Source organism: Chiloscyllium punctatum, chromosome 32 (genome assembly GCF_047496795.1).
Source record: "Chiloscyllium punctatum isolate Juve2018m chromosome 32, sChiPun1.3, whole genome shotgun sequence".
NCBI classification, from domain to species: domain Eukaryota; kingdom Metazoa; phylum Chordata; class Chondrichthyes; order Orectolobiformes; family Hemiscylliidae; genus Chiloscyllium; species Chiloscyllium punctatum.
In genome coordinates this window covers 14,651,842-14,664,922 of record NC_092770.1, presented here as the reverse complement: position 1 = coordinate 14,664,922, position 13,081 = coordinate 14,651,842, and the positions used below count along the sequence as shown (strand labels likewise).

The window sequence follows — 13,081 nt, the reverse complement described above, 5'->3', positions numbered from 1 at the left end:
TCGATTCCAGCCTTGGGTAGCTATCTGTGTGGAGTTTGCACATTCTCCCCTTGTCTGCGTGGGTTTCCTCCGGGTGCTCCAGTTTCCTCCCACAGTCCAAAAATGTGCAGGTTAAGTCATGTTAAATTGCCCATAGTGTTCAGGGATGTGTAGGTTAGGTGCATTAGTCAGGGGTAAAGAGAAGATAATAGAGTAGAGGAATGGGTCTGAATAGGTTACTCTTCGAAGGGTCAGTGTGGACTTGTTGGGCCAAATGGCCTGCTTCAACACTGTAGGGATTCTATGATTCTATGTTAGAGATTCAACAAATTTCATGGAGGGGCAAAGCCAAGGAGGTATACAGATGAGAGATTAAATGACAAAAAGCACAAAAGGAGGTGGTCACGGGATAAGTGAAAAAGCAAAGGATGGCTCTCAAGAAGATACCAACAGAAATTTTGGAAGGCAGTAATTGATTGTGATTTTTCCAGTTAAATCTTTTCCACAATCAATCTTTGGCTCCTTTGTTGCCTATTACCAGTTCCATTTACATTTCAGTACCATCTCTTTGTCATTTCATCTCCCTTGCCTCTTTTAGACTTTCCCTTTTGTTCTTCATCACCACTCCCCATCTCTATATTTGTTTAAAATCTTTATATCTCTAATATTTCCCATTTTGATGAAAGGGCATCAAGCTAAAATGTTAACTCTGTCTCTCCCCAGATAGTGTCACAGAGTCATAGAGTCATAGAGATGTACAGCATGGAAACAGACCCTTCGGTCCAACCTGTCCATGCCGACCAGATATCCCAACCCAATCTAGTCCCACCTGCCAGCACCCGGCCCAGATCCCTCCAAACCCTTCCTATTCATATTCCCATTCAAATGCCTCTTAAATGTTGCAATTGTATCAGCCTCCACAACTTCCTCTGGCAGCTCATTCCATACATATACCACCCTCTGCGTGAAAAAGTTGCCCCTCAGGTCTCTTTTATATCTTTCCCCTCTCTCCCTAAACCTATGCCCTCTAGTTCTGGACTCCCCGACCCCAGGGAAAAGACTTTGTCAATTTGTCCTATCTATGCCCCTCATCATTTTGTAAACCTCTATAAGGTCACCCCTCAGCCTCTAACGCTCTAGGGAAAACAGCCCCAGCCTGTTCAGCCTCTCCTTCCAACCCTGGCAACATGCTTGTAAATCTTTTCTGAACCCTTTCAAGTTTCACAACATCTTTCCGATAGACCAGAATTGTCATCCCTGTTGAGTATTTAAGGCATCTTCTACTGCATTTCTACATTACTTGTTGCATGAGAGAAGAAAAATGAGGTATGGCGGGATACGAGGAAGTGAAAGTGTAGCTATAACAAGGACAGATTGGAGAAACAGATGGTAGAGTATAAATTCATGGAAACTAAGGCAGCTTACAAGCCGTGTCAACTGCAGAGATCTCACAATATGCACCTCAAGAACAGCAAAAAAAAATTTATTCTGAAGAACAAATCTACATGCTGAGGCAGAAGAGGGAATAATGGGAAATAACACACAAACTCAGACAGAGTTTACAAACAAGGGTGAGTACGTACAAATAAGGAAATAAAAGGCATATGGAAAATGAGAACTAACCTAATGTGTAGATTTATTAAAATCTATTGCATCTCCAATGGTTTATCAAAAACAGCTAAAATAAATATATTGCATTGATGTCAGTTTCAGGATTGTTCCATGTCGAAAGGATGAATGGAATTTTTGCCTGCTGTTTGGACCTAACCATGAGCCGAACTTATTTTTCTAGTTTGGGGTGGATTGAATATGCAGGGCAGGCATTTAGCTGTATCACTGTCACTCAGAGTATACCTACCTCTGCTGTCTAGAATTCTGCAGTAGAATGGGGGTGGAACATTTAAAGAATTTTTTTCATTGAGCACATTGGATTGGACTGCTACCCTCAAGTACTGAATGTTTTGGGTCCTTATAGAGAGTGTGGTGACCAGTACTCTCTTGAAACAATAAAAAAAGTAAACCTTGATCACTACTCCCAATATCACAAAGTCCCATGGTGGTGGTGGTACAAAGCAGAAAATTGATACAGCTTCCATAGTTTTCTCAACTGCTACTTATTTAATCATGGAGTAACTGGTCATGTTTATTGGTGTAGAAAAGGAAGAAATATCCACAGCAGTTGGAGCAACACAGCTATAGGTCTCCAGTCTTTTCTAACTCACTGGATTTTCTGCTACTTTATGGTGGGAAAATTATAATAAAGATTGCTAAAAAAATTAAAAATATGATTGATGCTTTGCTCCTTAGGTGAATTCTAATGATTGGAGTCTAAGTAATGATATAACACACTGATATTCAAATGATCCTATCGTGAATTATGTAACAAAGCTCCAAATTATGCTGAGTGTTACACATTAGCCCAAGCTGGCCTGAAAGTTTACAAATGGTGCAGTGGGTTCTTGTGACTGTATCCCTCACATCTGGGCCAGAAGGCCTAGGTTCAAGTTCAACCTGCTTCAGAGGCATTTAATACCACCTTTATACAGGTTGAACAGGAAAAATATCCACAGATGGGATAGTTTTGGATTTCTGAGGCACTGGGACAAATTCTGAGACTGGCAGAGACTGCAGAGGTTTTAACTTAAATCATAATGGCAGTGCTCCCTTTAATTAGAAAATGCAAGAGGATTTAATCTGAGATTTTGCAAGTTTCAAGATCAGTCTTTTTGGTGCAAGTGCACAAATTCACAGTTTTCTTTAGAAGAATCCCATACAGTGTGGAAACAGGCTCTTTGGCCCAACCAACGCTCTGAAGAGTAACTCACCCAGACCCATTCCCTCTACCCTAGCACAACCAATTCACGTAACCTGCACATCTTTGGACTGTGGGAGGAAAATGGAGCACCCAGAGGAAATCCACACAGACATGGGGAGAATGTGCAAACTCTACATGGACAGTTGCCCAAGGCTGGAATCAAACCCAAGTCCCTGGTGCTGTGAGGCAGCATTGCTGACCACTAAGCCACCGTGCTGCCCCAATTTATTGAATTAAATTTCACAATATGCCATATGAACCAAATTCCTTTGAACTACTGATCTAGCATCATAACCATTATCGACCATACCCATTCTAGGAGAGAATAATGGTGGGTATGCAGTCAATGTCAGATAGGCACAAATCCTCCAGTCTCTGGATTGTCAGAAACCAAATGCTGATCCAAGATTATATTGCAACATATGGGAAGTTCTGACAGGCTGACCCCTTTGGGAATTATTGGGAAGTTTGATTTTCTGATTAGCAATTTCCTGCTCCCCAGGATTTTCTGTAAAAGTCTCTGAATTGGATTTACCCTGGAATTAACCAGGAAAGGTTAGCCAGAAAAAACCTAGTCTATGTCCTTGGTAACTATACAACTGAGACCCCAGTCACACACAATGAGCACCTGATTCTCTCCTAACTCTCCTCAAACCCCTCAATTAACATCCTCCACTTGCCTGACTCAGCCCCTTTTAGTCTGAAAGCTTTCCACACTTGACTGCCCAATCCATCCAACTTTCTCTCCAACTAGATCTGACTGGTCTTGTCCTGACCCAACCTGACTAGCCCTGGTCCATTTAGCTACCCATCCATGTACCATCTTACCCATCTGCCAACTCACCACTCTGCCCATCTTATATTTCACCTACCAAACACCTTACCTACTAACTTCCTCACTGCCTAACCCTCCCACCAGCCTATCCATCTAGTACCCTACCCATCAATCCATTTACCTCACCCACCTATTCACTCTATCACTTTACCCATTCACTACTCATCCATCCACCCTTGTTTACAATGAACTTTTAAATATACCTTATGATAATTAATGCCATTAAAAGAGGGTGTATCCTGACTCACCTCAACTCTGCATTGCTGCAATGTATTGTTCCACTGCACACTATAGTCCATATTTCTGGCAAAGCCATGCTGGAAGGCCTGGCAGGTTATGTGGAGCAAGTTTAAGAGCAGTGGCAATCCAACAATAAAGATTAGGGACCATGAATAAAATGGGAAATAGTAGTCCAGAAAGAGAACTAGTTGAACAAAAAGGGTGAAGCTAATGATTCATAAATTGGCTGGCACTGTCTAGTAAGATGTGTCAGGTGTTGTGCACAATTTGTTTGCTCTTCCTCTCTCACACATACATTTCTGGATTTGCATAAAGTGTTTTCATTTACATATCATACGCTTATGATGATGCTGAACATGATGGAATAATGAGCTGGGTTTTGGGGACTTCCATTAAGCCAAACTGAACAGAATTAGAACAAAGTTGCAATAATTGCATAAAACAGTAGCTAGAATTCTGATGAAATGTCATCAACTTGAAATACTAACTCTATTTCTTTCTCCACAGTTGCTGCCAAACTTAGTATTTCAAATGTATGAAATAGAAGTAGACAATTCAGCCCCTCCAGTCTGCTCCTTGATTTCCAGCACTATTTGGTTTTATTTCAGATTTCCAGTAATTGTGGTATTTTGTTTTTGCACTAATGATCAAATCATATTCGGAATGCTGTGTACACTTGTGGGCCCCTTGTTAGTGGGGATATACATTAGTTTAAAGACAGTGTAATGAGATCTGTCAGGCAAATGCCAAGATTATGGGTTTTGACTTGTAAAGAAAACCCTAAGAAAACTCAGACTATTTGCTTTTATAGGTTGCATGTGGATGAGATAGGGTTGTTCAAATCCTACAAGGATTTGACAAAATAAACTGATTATTTTCATTGATAAATCAAGCATTGACAAGATTTCAAAATAAACGCAAGATACATAAAGGAAAAATCTCTAAAAAATTATCAGTCGTGAGAATTACTATAATGATCAATGATGCTAAACAGACAATAACATCCAAAAGGTTCTGGATAGTTAGTTTGAATGAACGAATTCAAATCAGAAACCAGAAAATCCCTCTCTCCTATATTTTGGAATGGGTTTGGACCTTGCCTCCAGATATTTATAGATCAGCTTCTTAGCTTAGTGGGAAGTAAACTGGCCCCACCTTACAGTAATTGCTGCATCCACAAGTGGATGTTTTGTAGGGTGCGATTCACACTTTGTCCACTAGGTGAACGCTTTGCTAACACAAAGGGATTTGATTGTATTGTGAAGGTTCAATACTGACGTTCGTAAGGAAATTGAAAGCACAGAATGAAAACTTTGCAACCCAATTTCACACACGTCTGAAGCTAAATTCCTAACATTTTTAAAGATATGGGAAAACCTATTTGAGGGGTTGTAGCACTATTTAGATACAGTGCACTATATTCAAAGGAAATCAAATGTGGATGTGATTCCCAACCCTATTTGCACTAGCTTGTGCAGCTAACTTGCTTTGCATCATTGTGAAGGCGAAAGTAAAACTGTAGTTGTAAAAATAAATTAGTTAGCTTGGTATCGCAAGTAGCAATTGCAAGAGGCACAGTTTTAGCATCGTCGCTAATCTGAGGAGGCACTCACTATTTTATTCATTAACAGGATGTGGGCGTCTCTGGCTAGACGAACAATTATTGCATATTCCCCATTGTCCAGAGGGCAGTTAAGGGTCTGAGTCACGTGTAAGCCAGACCAGGTAAGGATGGCAATTTCTTTTCCTAAAGGAAATGGGTGAATCAGATAAGTTTTTTTTCCTGACATGGTCATCATGAGATTTTTAATTCCAGATTTTTTTTTCAATTCAGTTTCCACTATCTGCCATGGCAGGATTACCTCCCACCCCGCTCAAGCCTCCTGCTAAGGATGGCATCCAGTTGACTATCACACCTTCAAACTGCTGCTACAATGCTTCAAGCCCCTTAGCATCTCCCTCCCTACACCCAAGGTCCACATCATTCTCTTATGACACAAGCTTGTGACCAATTCACCCGTTTCCCCCAAACATAGCAGAGTCACCCAGCAGTGCCAACATGCTGCTATTCCCATTGGTCATTCTTCCAGTCATTAAAAATCACACAACATCAGGTGATAGCCCAACAGATTTAGTTGGAAGCACTAGCTTTCGGAGCGCTGTTAGTGCTTCCAAATAAACCTGTTGGACTGTAACCTTGTGTTGTGCGATTCTTCACTTTGTCCACCCCAGTCCAACACTGGCATCTCCACATCATTCTCCGAGTAGGAAGGAGAGAGGCATTGATAGGAATGGGGCAGTCAAATGCTGAGGCAGTGGAGTGGGGACCCACTCTGCGCTTTGGATGAAGGCAGAGTGAACATCAGTGCAGCAGAGAAAGGGAAGCAAAACGTGAACGAGTACAGGAAGTCCAGGAGGAATGAGGCAAACCAAAGAAAGGAAATATATATTGTCAAGCAGGAGCAGGACCAGGAAGGTGACCAAATGCTGTCCGAGCTCGGTGGGGCTCTCAACTCCTGCACTGTCCTCACTTTCACGATTGTTTCCTTCTTCAAAATCACAAATTCCTCTGGAGAAACACGCCGCCTTTTTGTTTTTAGTTCCACACACACACACCTGTTGAATGTAACCCATTTTACTTTCCCTAGCAGCTAACCCGCTGAGGAGGCGCAGATAGACATCCCTGTCTCCTGAAGCTGCAAGCGGGACGCGTTTGTCCGCATCCCCTACCCTTGTCCCAAAAAGATAGCGAAGGAATATTGAGGTCTTGTGGCGCAGGGGCAATGACCCTACCTCTGGCCTGGGTGAGTTCAAGTCCCAGCTGCTCCAAAGGCGTGTAATAATATCTCTAAATTTTAAAACAAACGTGGATAGTATTCGTTCTTTCAACTTCGATACAGGGTAAATAGTGCTTTACACCCAGGAGTAGGGATAATGGTCTTTAGGCGAATTATGACATTTATTTGTTTGGCATGGAAAAAAAAATGTTCCCAGACAAAGCAGCACTCCCCTCGTTTCTGAAGTTGAAGTAAACTATCAAACGAGTCAAGGCCTGTCTCAGAGTCATATCCTTCCTCTGCAACAGAGTTCTGGATTTCCAGATCATTCCGAAAAGGAAACCGCCACCCATCCTTTAATATTCCAGCTCTCCGGGAGTTTCAAAGTGCACATTCTGCACTTTCTGGAAAGCGGGATCAACATTCCTGGCTGTGATTTCATTCCCCAGTCTGTGATACCCCTGTGGCCTCTAACCGCTAACGCACTTTAGGCTGTGGTGCGGCTCAAGGGTGAGGACTCAATGGAGATGAAATCTCTGTCTACACTTCCTATCTTTCTTATGTGAAATGAGTTCAGCTTTGGGATAGAACTTGTGCTTTTAAAGCATCCTAATAGCGTTTCCAAGGGGATTACTCGGAAAACGGTAACGAATCCCATATTTTAAGGTCAATGTGATGTTCAGATCCCAGCAAATAATAGGAAGTGCTCTCCCTCTGGTTGACCTGCGACTTTGCTTTTACTTATTGGTAAACTCCAACCTTGCGTGTAATTATTTCTGGGCAGATTTCTCTTGTTTTTAATCAATGAGAGATGTTTGTGTTGTATTGAAACGCCAGACAGTTGCTTTAAAAAGTGAGCCTGTTTCCTGATTAGTTAGCCCGGCGGATATGAGAAATGTGGCAAGTCGGCCCATCTTCAGGCCCACTTCTCGGGATCTCTCACCTTGTGTTGGGCACAAGTTGAGTTTAACGGCCTCCCCGTGCTCCCCGAGCTCGTACATGAGCCAGCTGTCATAGTACTTCGTCTGGGCCGACACCACCGCCAAGTAGCCCCACTTCTTGAGGAACATTCTCGGCTGGGCGAGCCCGAGGCTGCCCGGCAGCCCATCCTCGCACACCCAACGAGGCGCCCGGGCGCACTCCTGCAGCGCCAGGTTGCGGGACAGCCGCCGAGTCGTGTTGACCGTAGTCAGGCACCGGTCTATCTGCCAGAGGCGCAGTTTCCCCTGGCCCGTCCACTGCCACTGTTGCCACTGGCTGTTCAGTTTGCATGTGCCAACCAACACCTTCAGGTTTTTGCCCAGCAGACACTGTTCCTTTCTAGCATGGAGGATCAGAAATCCGTCTGTGGGGAGAAGTACCAACACACATACACACAGACCAGTTAAAACACATGGTTACACTGTCAGAAATAAGACATCAAGGAAGATCTCTCACTCCCTTACACAGCTGCAATTCAACCTATATTTGGATGTTACATTGTTTCAAATTGTGCTCAACTATATTTGGATGTTACATTGTTGCAAACTGTACATGAACATTGTTACAATCTGTCGCTGGACATTATTTTGTTGCAAACTGTATTTGTATTGTTACAATCTGTCACTGGACATTGCTGTAATCTGTACGTGAACATTGTTACAATCTGTCGGTGGACATGACTTTATTGCAATCTGTATTTCAACAATGCTTCATTGCAATTGGACATTATGTTGTAACCATCTGTATGTGGACATTATTTGACAAACAATTCAGCGTCTTCACTGCACAGACGCAGGATCTTTGGCCAATTACATAAGAGAAACCTCTCCACAGCAGATCCATTACTCTAGTCTATATCGATACCATTCCGTTAAACTTCGATCCCGAATTGACAGAAATCACATGCCCCCACTCCTATATTTAACTTGGAATTGTTTGGAAACAATGGCACATCATTCAACTTCGCAACAAGATCAAAGACACTGGAATGCACCCACACGGACTAGATGTGTACCTCAGGGGTTTTTTTGGGGGGGGGGGGGGGGGGTTATCCCTTCAGTCAGTTGCTTGCCTCTGTTCCATCAGCTAGAATATCGACAGAGGCCAGCTCCCACCCTCTTCATCCCCTCCCCCAACTCCAACCACACAAGTGACTGTAACCTCTAACAATATTCAATAGTTGCAGAAGTGGCCGCATTTGAGGCGACTGGACAGAATCAATCCTGATTGGAACCGGAAGACATTGGTATTATTTTAAAATTTATTTCACCAAATCTAACTATTTTGTTACCAACTAGGATTAGAACACTGCAAACCATCTCACAATGTGTTTTGAGGTACTAGCTCTGTTACAGCGTATCGTTGTGTACAATATTAAAAAAAACCCATTTCCGTTCATTTTTTTTTAAAAGAAACTGCAGTTAAACTTGGACTGCTGGCAATGATTAACATGGAAAAGGAACGCAGATTCCTATACAACTATTGAGCACCGCTGAATTTAATCCACTTACCAGATAAAGCTAGTAGCGTAAACGTAAAAACCATGAAGAGAGGGCTGTCCATTTTTAACAATATTCTTGTAACTAAATTACATGCTCTCACTCAGCACAGATCGCTGAAGCTAAGCGTCGAAAGGAAATGTGTCTTCAGGGAAAAAAAAGTTTGTGACGACCACTTCCTCCTATTCAATCTCTTTTGAATCTTTCATGCCAGATTGTCATATAGTGCGACTTCTCGGAAATCATCCTAACACTCATGGTCACATCAGATGCGAAGCCATCGCGAATTTGGTTAACTGTGATGAGAATGCCAAAGTTGGTCAGTTCTATTCCAAGTTCGGCCACTTCGCGATTGTGGTATTTATGTGCAATCTATTCACTCTCACCATATGGCTGTTAGCACAGGAGTCAACAAGCCATTCCATCTGTACAATTGTTGGATAAACCCACGCTCCTTTTACATGTTGAAGTCAGTACACACAAATTCCACAGTTGGAACATTTCATAAACAAGTTACTGTGGAGAAGACCTGTTGGCATTAGTTGCCAATTGGATCCTCAGCTCCTTAAAATATATGGCGATTTTTCAGGCGATTTGTGCAGTGAGTTATTATTAAACGTGGAACCCAATGCACCACTTTCAAAATGGAAATAGAGCTGTGCCCATAAGAGCCAACAGTATTTTTTAAACAGCATTTTCATACCTGAAACAATGATTGATAGCAAACTAATTTCCAACTATGGTATATACAAAGAGTTTGTAATAAATTGAGTTTGGGGAATTGACTAGTTTAGAGTCATACAGTTTTTAGAAGATGGAAACAGACCATTTGGCCCATCATGGCTGGTCATCAAACATCCATCTACTCTAATCCCATTGTCCAGCACCTGATTTATTGTCTTGGAGATTATGGTGTTTCAAATGTTAATCTAAACGATTCTTAAAAGTCTTGAGGGCTCCTGCCTCAAATACCTTAATTCCTATTGCTGAGCACTGTCATATTTTAGTTAGATGAATACATTAATTGAAATTATTGATAGGAATAAGATTAAATACAAGTACATATCATTGTAATTCACTCTTCCTCCAAATATTTGGTTTCTTTTTAAAATATATGCTCAAGAACAAGATTTCAAAAATTCATTGTATTTATTATCATCATACACAAAAATTAACAGGGCTGAACAAATTATCCTGTGCTGATTCCACACTGCTTTCTGTAAACAACTTATTAATGTAAACAATTTCCTGCACATGACAAAAAAGGAATTTAAAATATGTCTCATCAAATGGAACATATATGAAGTAGCTGCATATAGAATAAAGCTAAGTCAATGCTTCATATTTTCAGGCTTCCATTCTCATTATTATACATTCCATACAGTTCCACATTGCACTTCTTTTCTGCCAGGAGAAACAAAATATTGACACTAATTCTCAACATGAGAGAGAGAGAGAGAGAGAGAGAGAGATCCTGTATGTGTTAATCATAGGGATTTGCTTAATATCTAAGAAGCTTGTACATTTAGACAACCTCAATACAAATACATTGTCATAGACATAAGAATACATACAGTGACTGTTTAACATTGTGCATCTTGACAGCTAGTTAGGATTATAAATATGCATACAATTTAACACCATGTCACAAATAAAAACCTGCATCTACATTGCATACAAAACATTTAGAGAGTTTTAAAAGATTCCAGAATTGAACATTTATTTAAAATTCATGAATAAAACACTTGTGCATTTCAGCAGCAAGACAATAATGTGGTAAAGAAATAAAATTCACCACTTATGAAACAGCATTTTTCATGTGTATATATATTAATAAATCACATCAAGAGCTGTGTCCAAGAGTTCAAAATACAGAAACATTTGATAAAGGGCTGGGTGTTACACTTCTACCCAATCTCTTTATCTCTCAAAGCAAATTCAACAGGCATTGCTTTTCTCAGACCATCAGGTTTCCAAGTATTGTTGAACTGAACTTAACATAAAAAAGGCTTTACTTAGACACAGATAATATTTCACATAAAGTCAGTTAGCTGCATTTTCCTATAACAGAATTTAGGAAAATTGACACAACATTCACTCAGGTATCTTTAATCAATCCAGCAACCTCTTTTTTTCCTGTTGTACTGTGACTAGCTTCTGCGTTTATGTGTATCACCCTTCTACTGGAGGTGATTCCTGTTCTTGTTTCTCCAGGTAATATATATTTCATCACCTTCAAGAGATAATTCACCTTACTTCCATATAACTTAGAATTAAAGGTTTTCACGAATGTATTGTATTATTTAACAGATTCACTGTCTAGTGTCTGCTGAGATTGTGCTCCCATAAAGGCTCAGAGCATGGTGTACAAATCCATACTGTTCACTTGTCTGAATCATTCCTCCTCTGTAATCAAAACAAACAAGTAAAAATAAATTGAATTTCTGTCAAAATAAAAATGAATACATACAATTTTCTAAAATTACATTCAAAGATTATCAACATTTCATAGAATCACCACAGTGTGAAATGTGGCCATTCAGCCTGGACTGACCTTTTGAAGAGTATCTCTCCTAATCCCTATAAACCAAGCCAATCCACCTAAACTGAATATCTCTGGACACTACAGACAATTTACCATTTCCAATCCTGTAACTTGCACACCTTTGGACTGTGGAAGGAAACTGGAGCACCCAGAGAAAACTCACACAGACACAGAGAAAACATGAAAACTCCACATAGATAGTGACCCAAGGCTGGAATTGAACCCAGGTCCCCAATGCTGTGAGGCAGGATCAGAGTGGTGCTGGAAAAGCACAGCAGGTCAGGCAGCATCTGAGGAGCAGGAAAATCGACAAAAGCCCTTCATCAGGAATTATTCCTGATGAAGGGCTTTTGCCTTAAATGTCGATTTTCCTGCTCCTCAGATGCTACCTGACCTGCTGTGCTTTTCCAGCACCACTCTGATATAAACTCTGGTTTCCAGCAGCTGCAGTCCTCACTTTGCCTAATGCTGTGAGGCAGCAATGCTAGCCACCCCATTTCATGCCATCATTATTAGCATCTTTGGAAGAGATGAAAGAGATGAGAACAGCAAAGAGTGACGTGAGGAGAATGGTGATAGGCAGAAAATTACAGGTCTGCATTTGAGATTAAATTTTGTAGGGAGTGCATATCAATGGCATTCACCACTGACCTTGAAAATAATCAGCCATAAAGATCTAACAATCTATGTGGCATGAATTTCCCCTTTCCTGATTCAAACACCAATTTGAATCATGTTTCAAAGGTATCACCAGCACTCAGTAAAATGTTATTATTTAAAAAATGAGCAACTAATCAGATTGAAGTATTCTTTTAGACAGCTAACCAGGAAGTAAAAAGCACTGATTATCATTAACTTTAAATATATTGTATACATAATGAAATAAGTGGCTTATGGGTTTATGGGATCAAGACAGAAGCTGAAATTCCACAAACAAATTCCACAAAAAAAGTTTTACATCGTTCATCAAAATTTAATATTTTCCTAGAGTTTTACAAGTTATTAGTATTAAAGGACTTTTTTTTCTATATGAGTGCTGTCTGTGGGGATTTCAACAGCTTCTCCTGTGAGGAATTGCAGAATCACCGATGACAACATCTGGGTTTTCTCACGTAACTGTGTCTATGTCGATTTTAGAAGACACTGCAAGTTTCACAAGAGTAACAATAGTGACCACTGACCTTGCCATTACTGCTACAAAAATTTGGACTTTGCCCTTTTCTCTAAATGATTGTGCAAATTTAATCAATAAGGAATTGCAATAACACTGAACTAAAAATTCCTGCATTTTAACGGATTATCATTTGTACAATCAATCATTTTCCCTATTAGGTTTTTACTACTGTTAACATACAGATGAAGGGAAGCATGAGCACGTATCAGTTCAGGTCATGAGCTATTAAGTTTAAA

General features: G+C 40.6%; 2 protein-coding genes across 2 annotated transcripts in view; both read right to left on the bottom strand.

Moving 5' to 3' along the window:
- ptprb (protein tyrosine phosphatase receptor type b) overlaps positions 1 to 9,253 on the bottom strand; it is a 115,240-nt gene extending 105,987 nt beyond the window's left edge. Inside the window, exons 1-2 of the mRNA XM_072551686.1 lie at positions 9,139 to 9,253; positions 7,590 to 7,991 (exon numbers count right to left, since the gene is read on the bottom strand). Coding sequence (XP_072407787.1) covers positions 7,590 to 7,991; positions 9,139 to 9,190 — 454 coding nt within the window. The 5' untranslated portion in view covers positions 9,191 to 9,253. The remainder of the gene's footprint in view (positions 1 to 7,589; positions 7,992 to 9,138) is intronic.
- A 1,003-nt stretch (positions 9,254 to 10,256) lies between these two features.
- LOC140457908 (receptor-type tyrosine-protein phosphatase R-like) overlaps positions 10,257 to 13,081 on the bottom strand; it is a 223,248-nt gene continuing 220,423 nt past the window's right edge. The window contains exon 14 of the mRNA XM_072551685.1: positions 10,257 to 11,532. Coding sequence (XP_072407786.1) covers positions 11,439 to 11,532 — 94 coding nt within the window. The 3' untranslated portion in view covers positions 10,257 to 11,438. The remainder of the gene's footprint in view (positions 11,533 to 13,081) is intronic.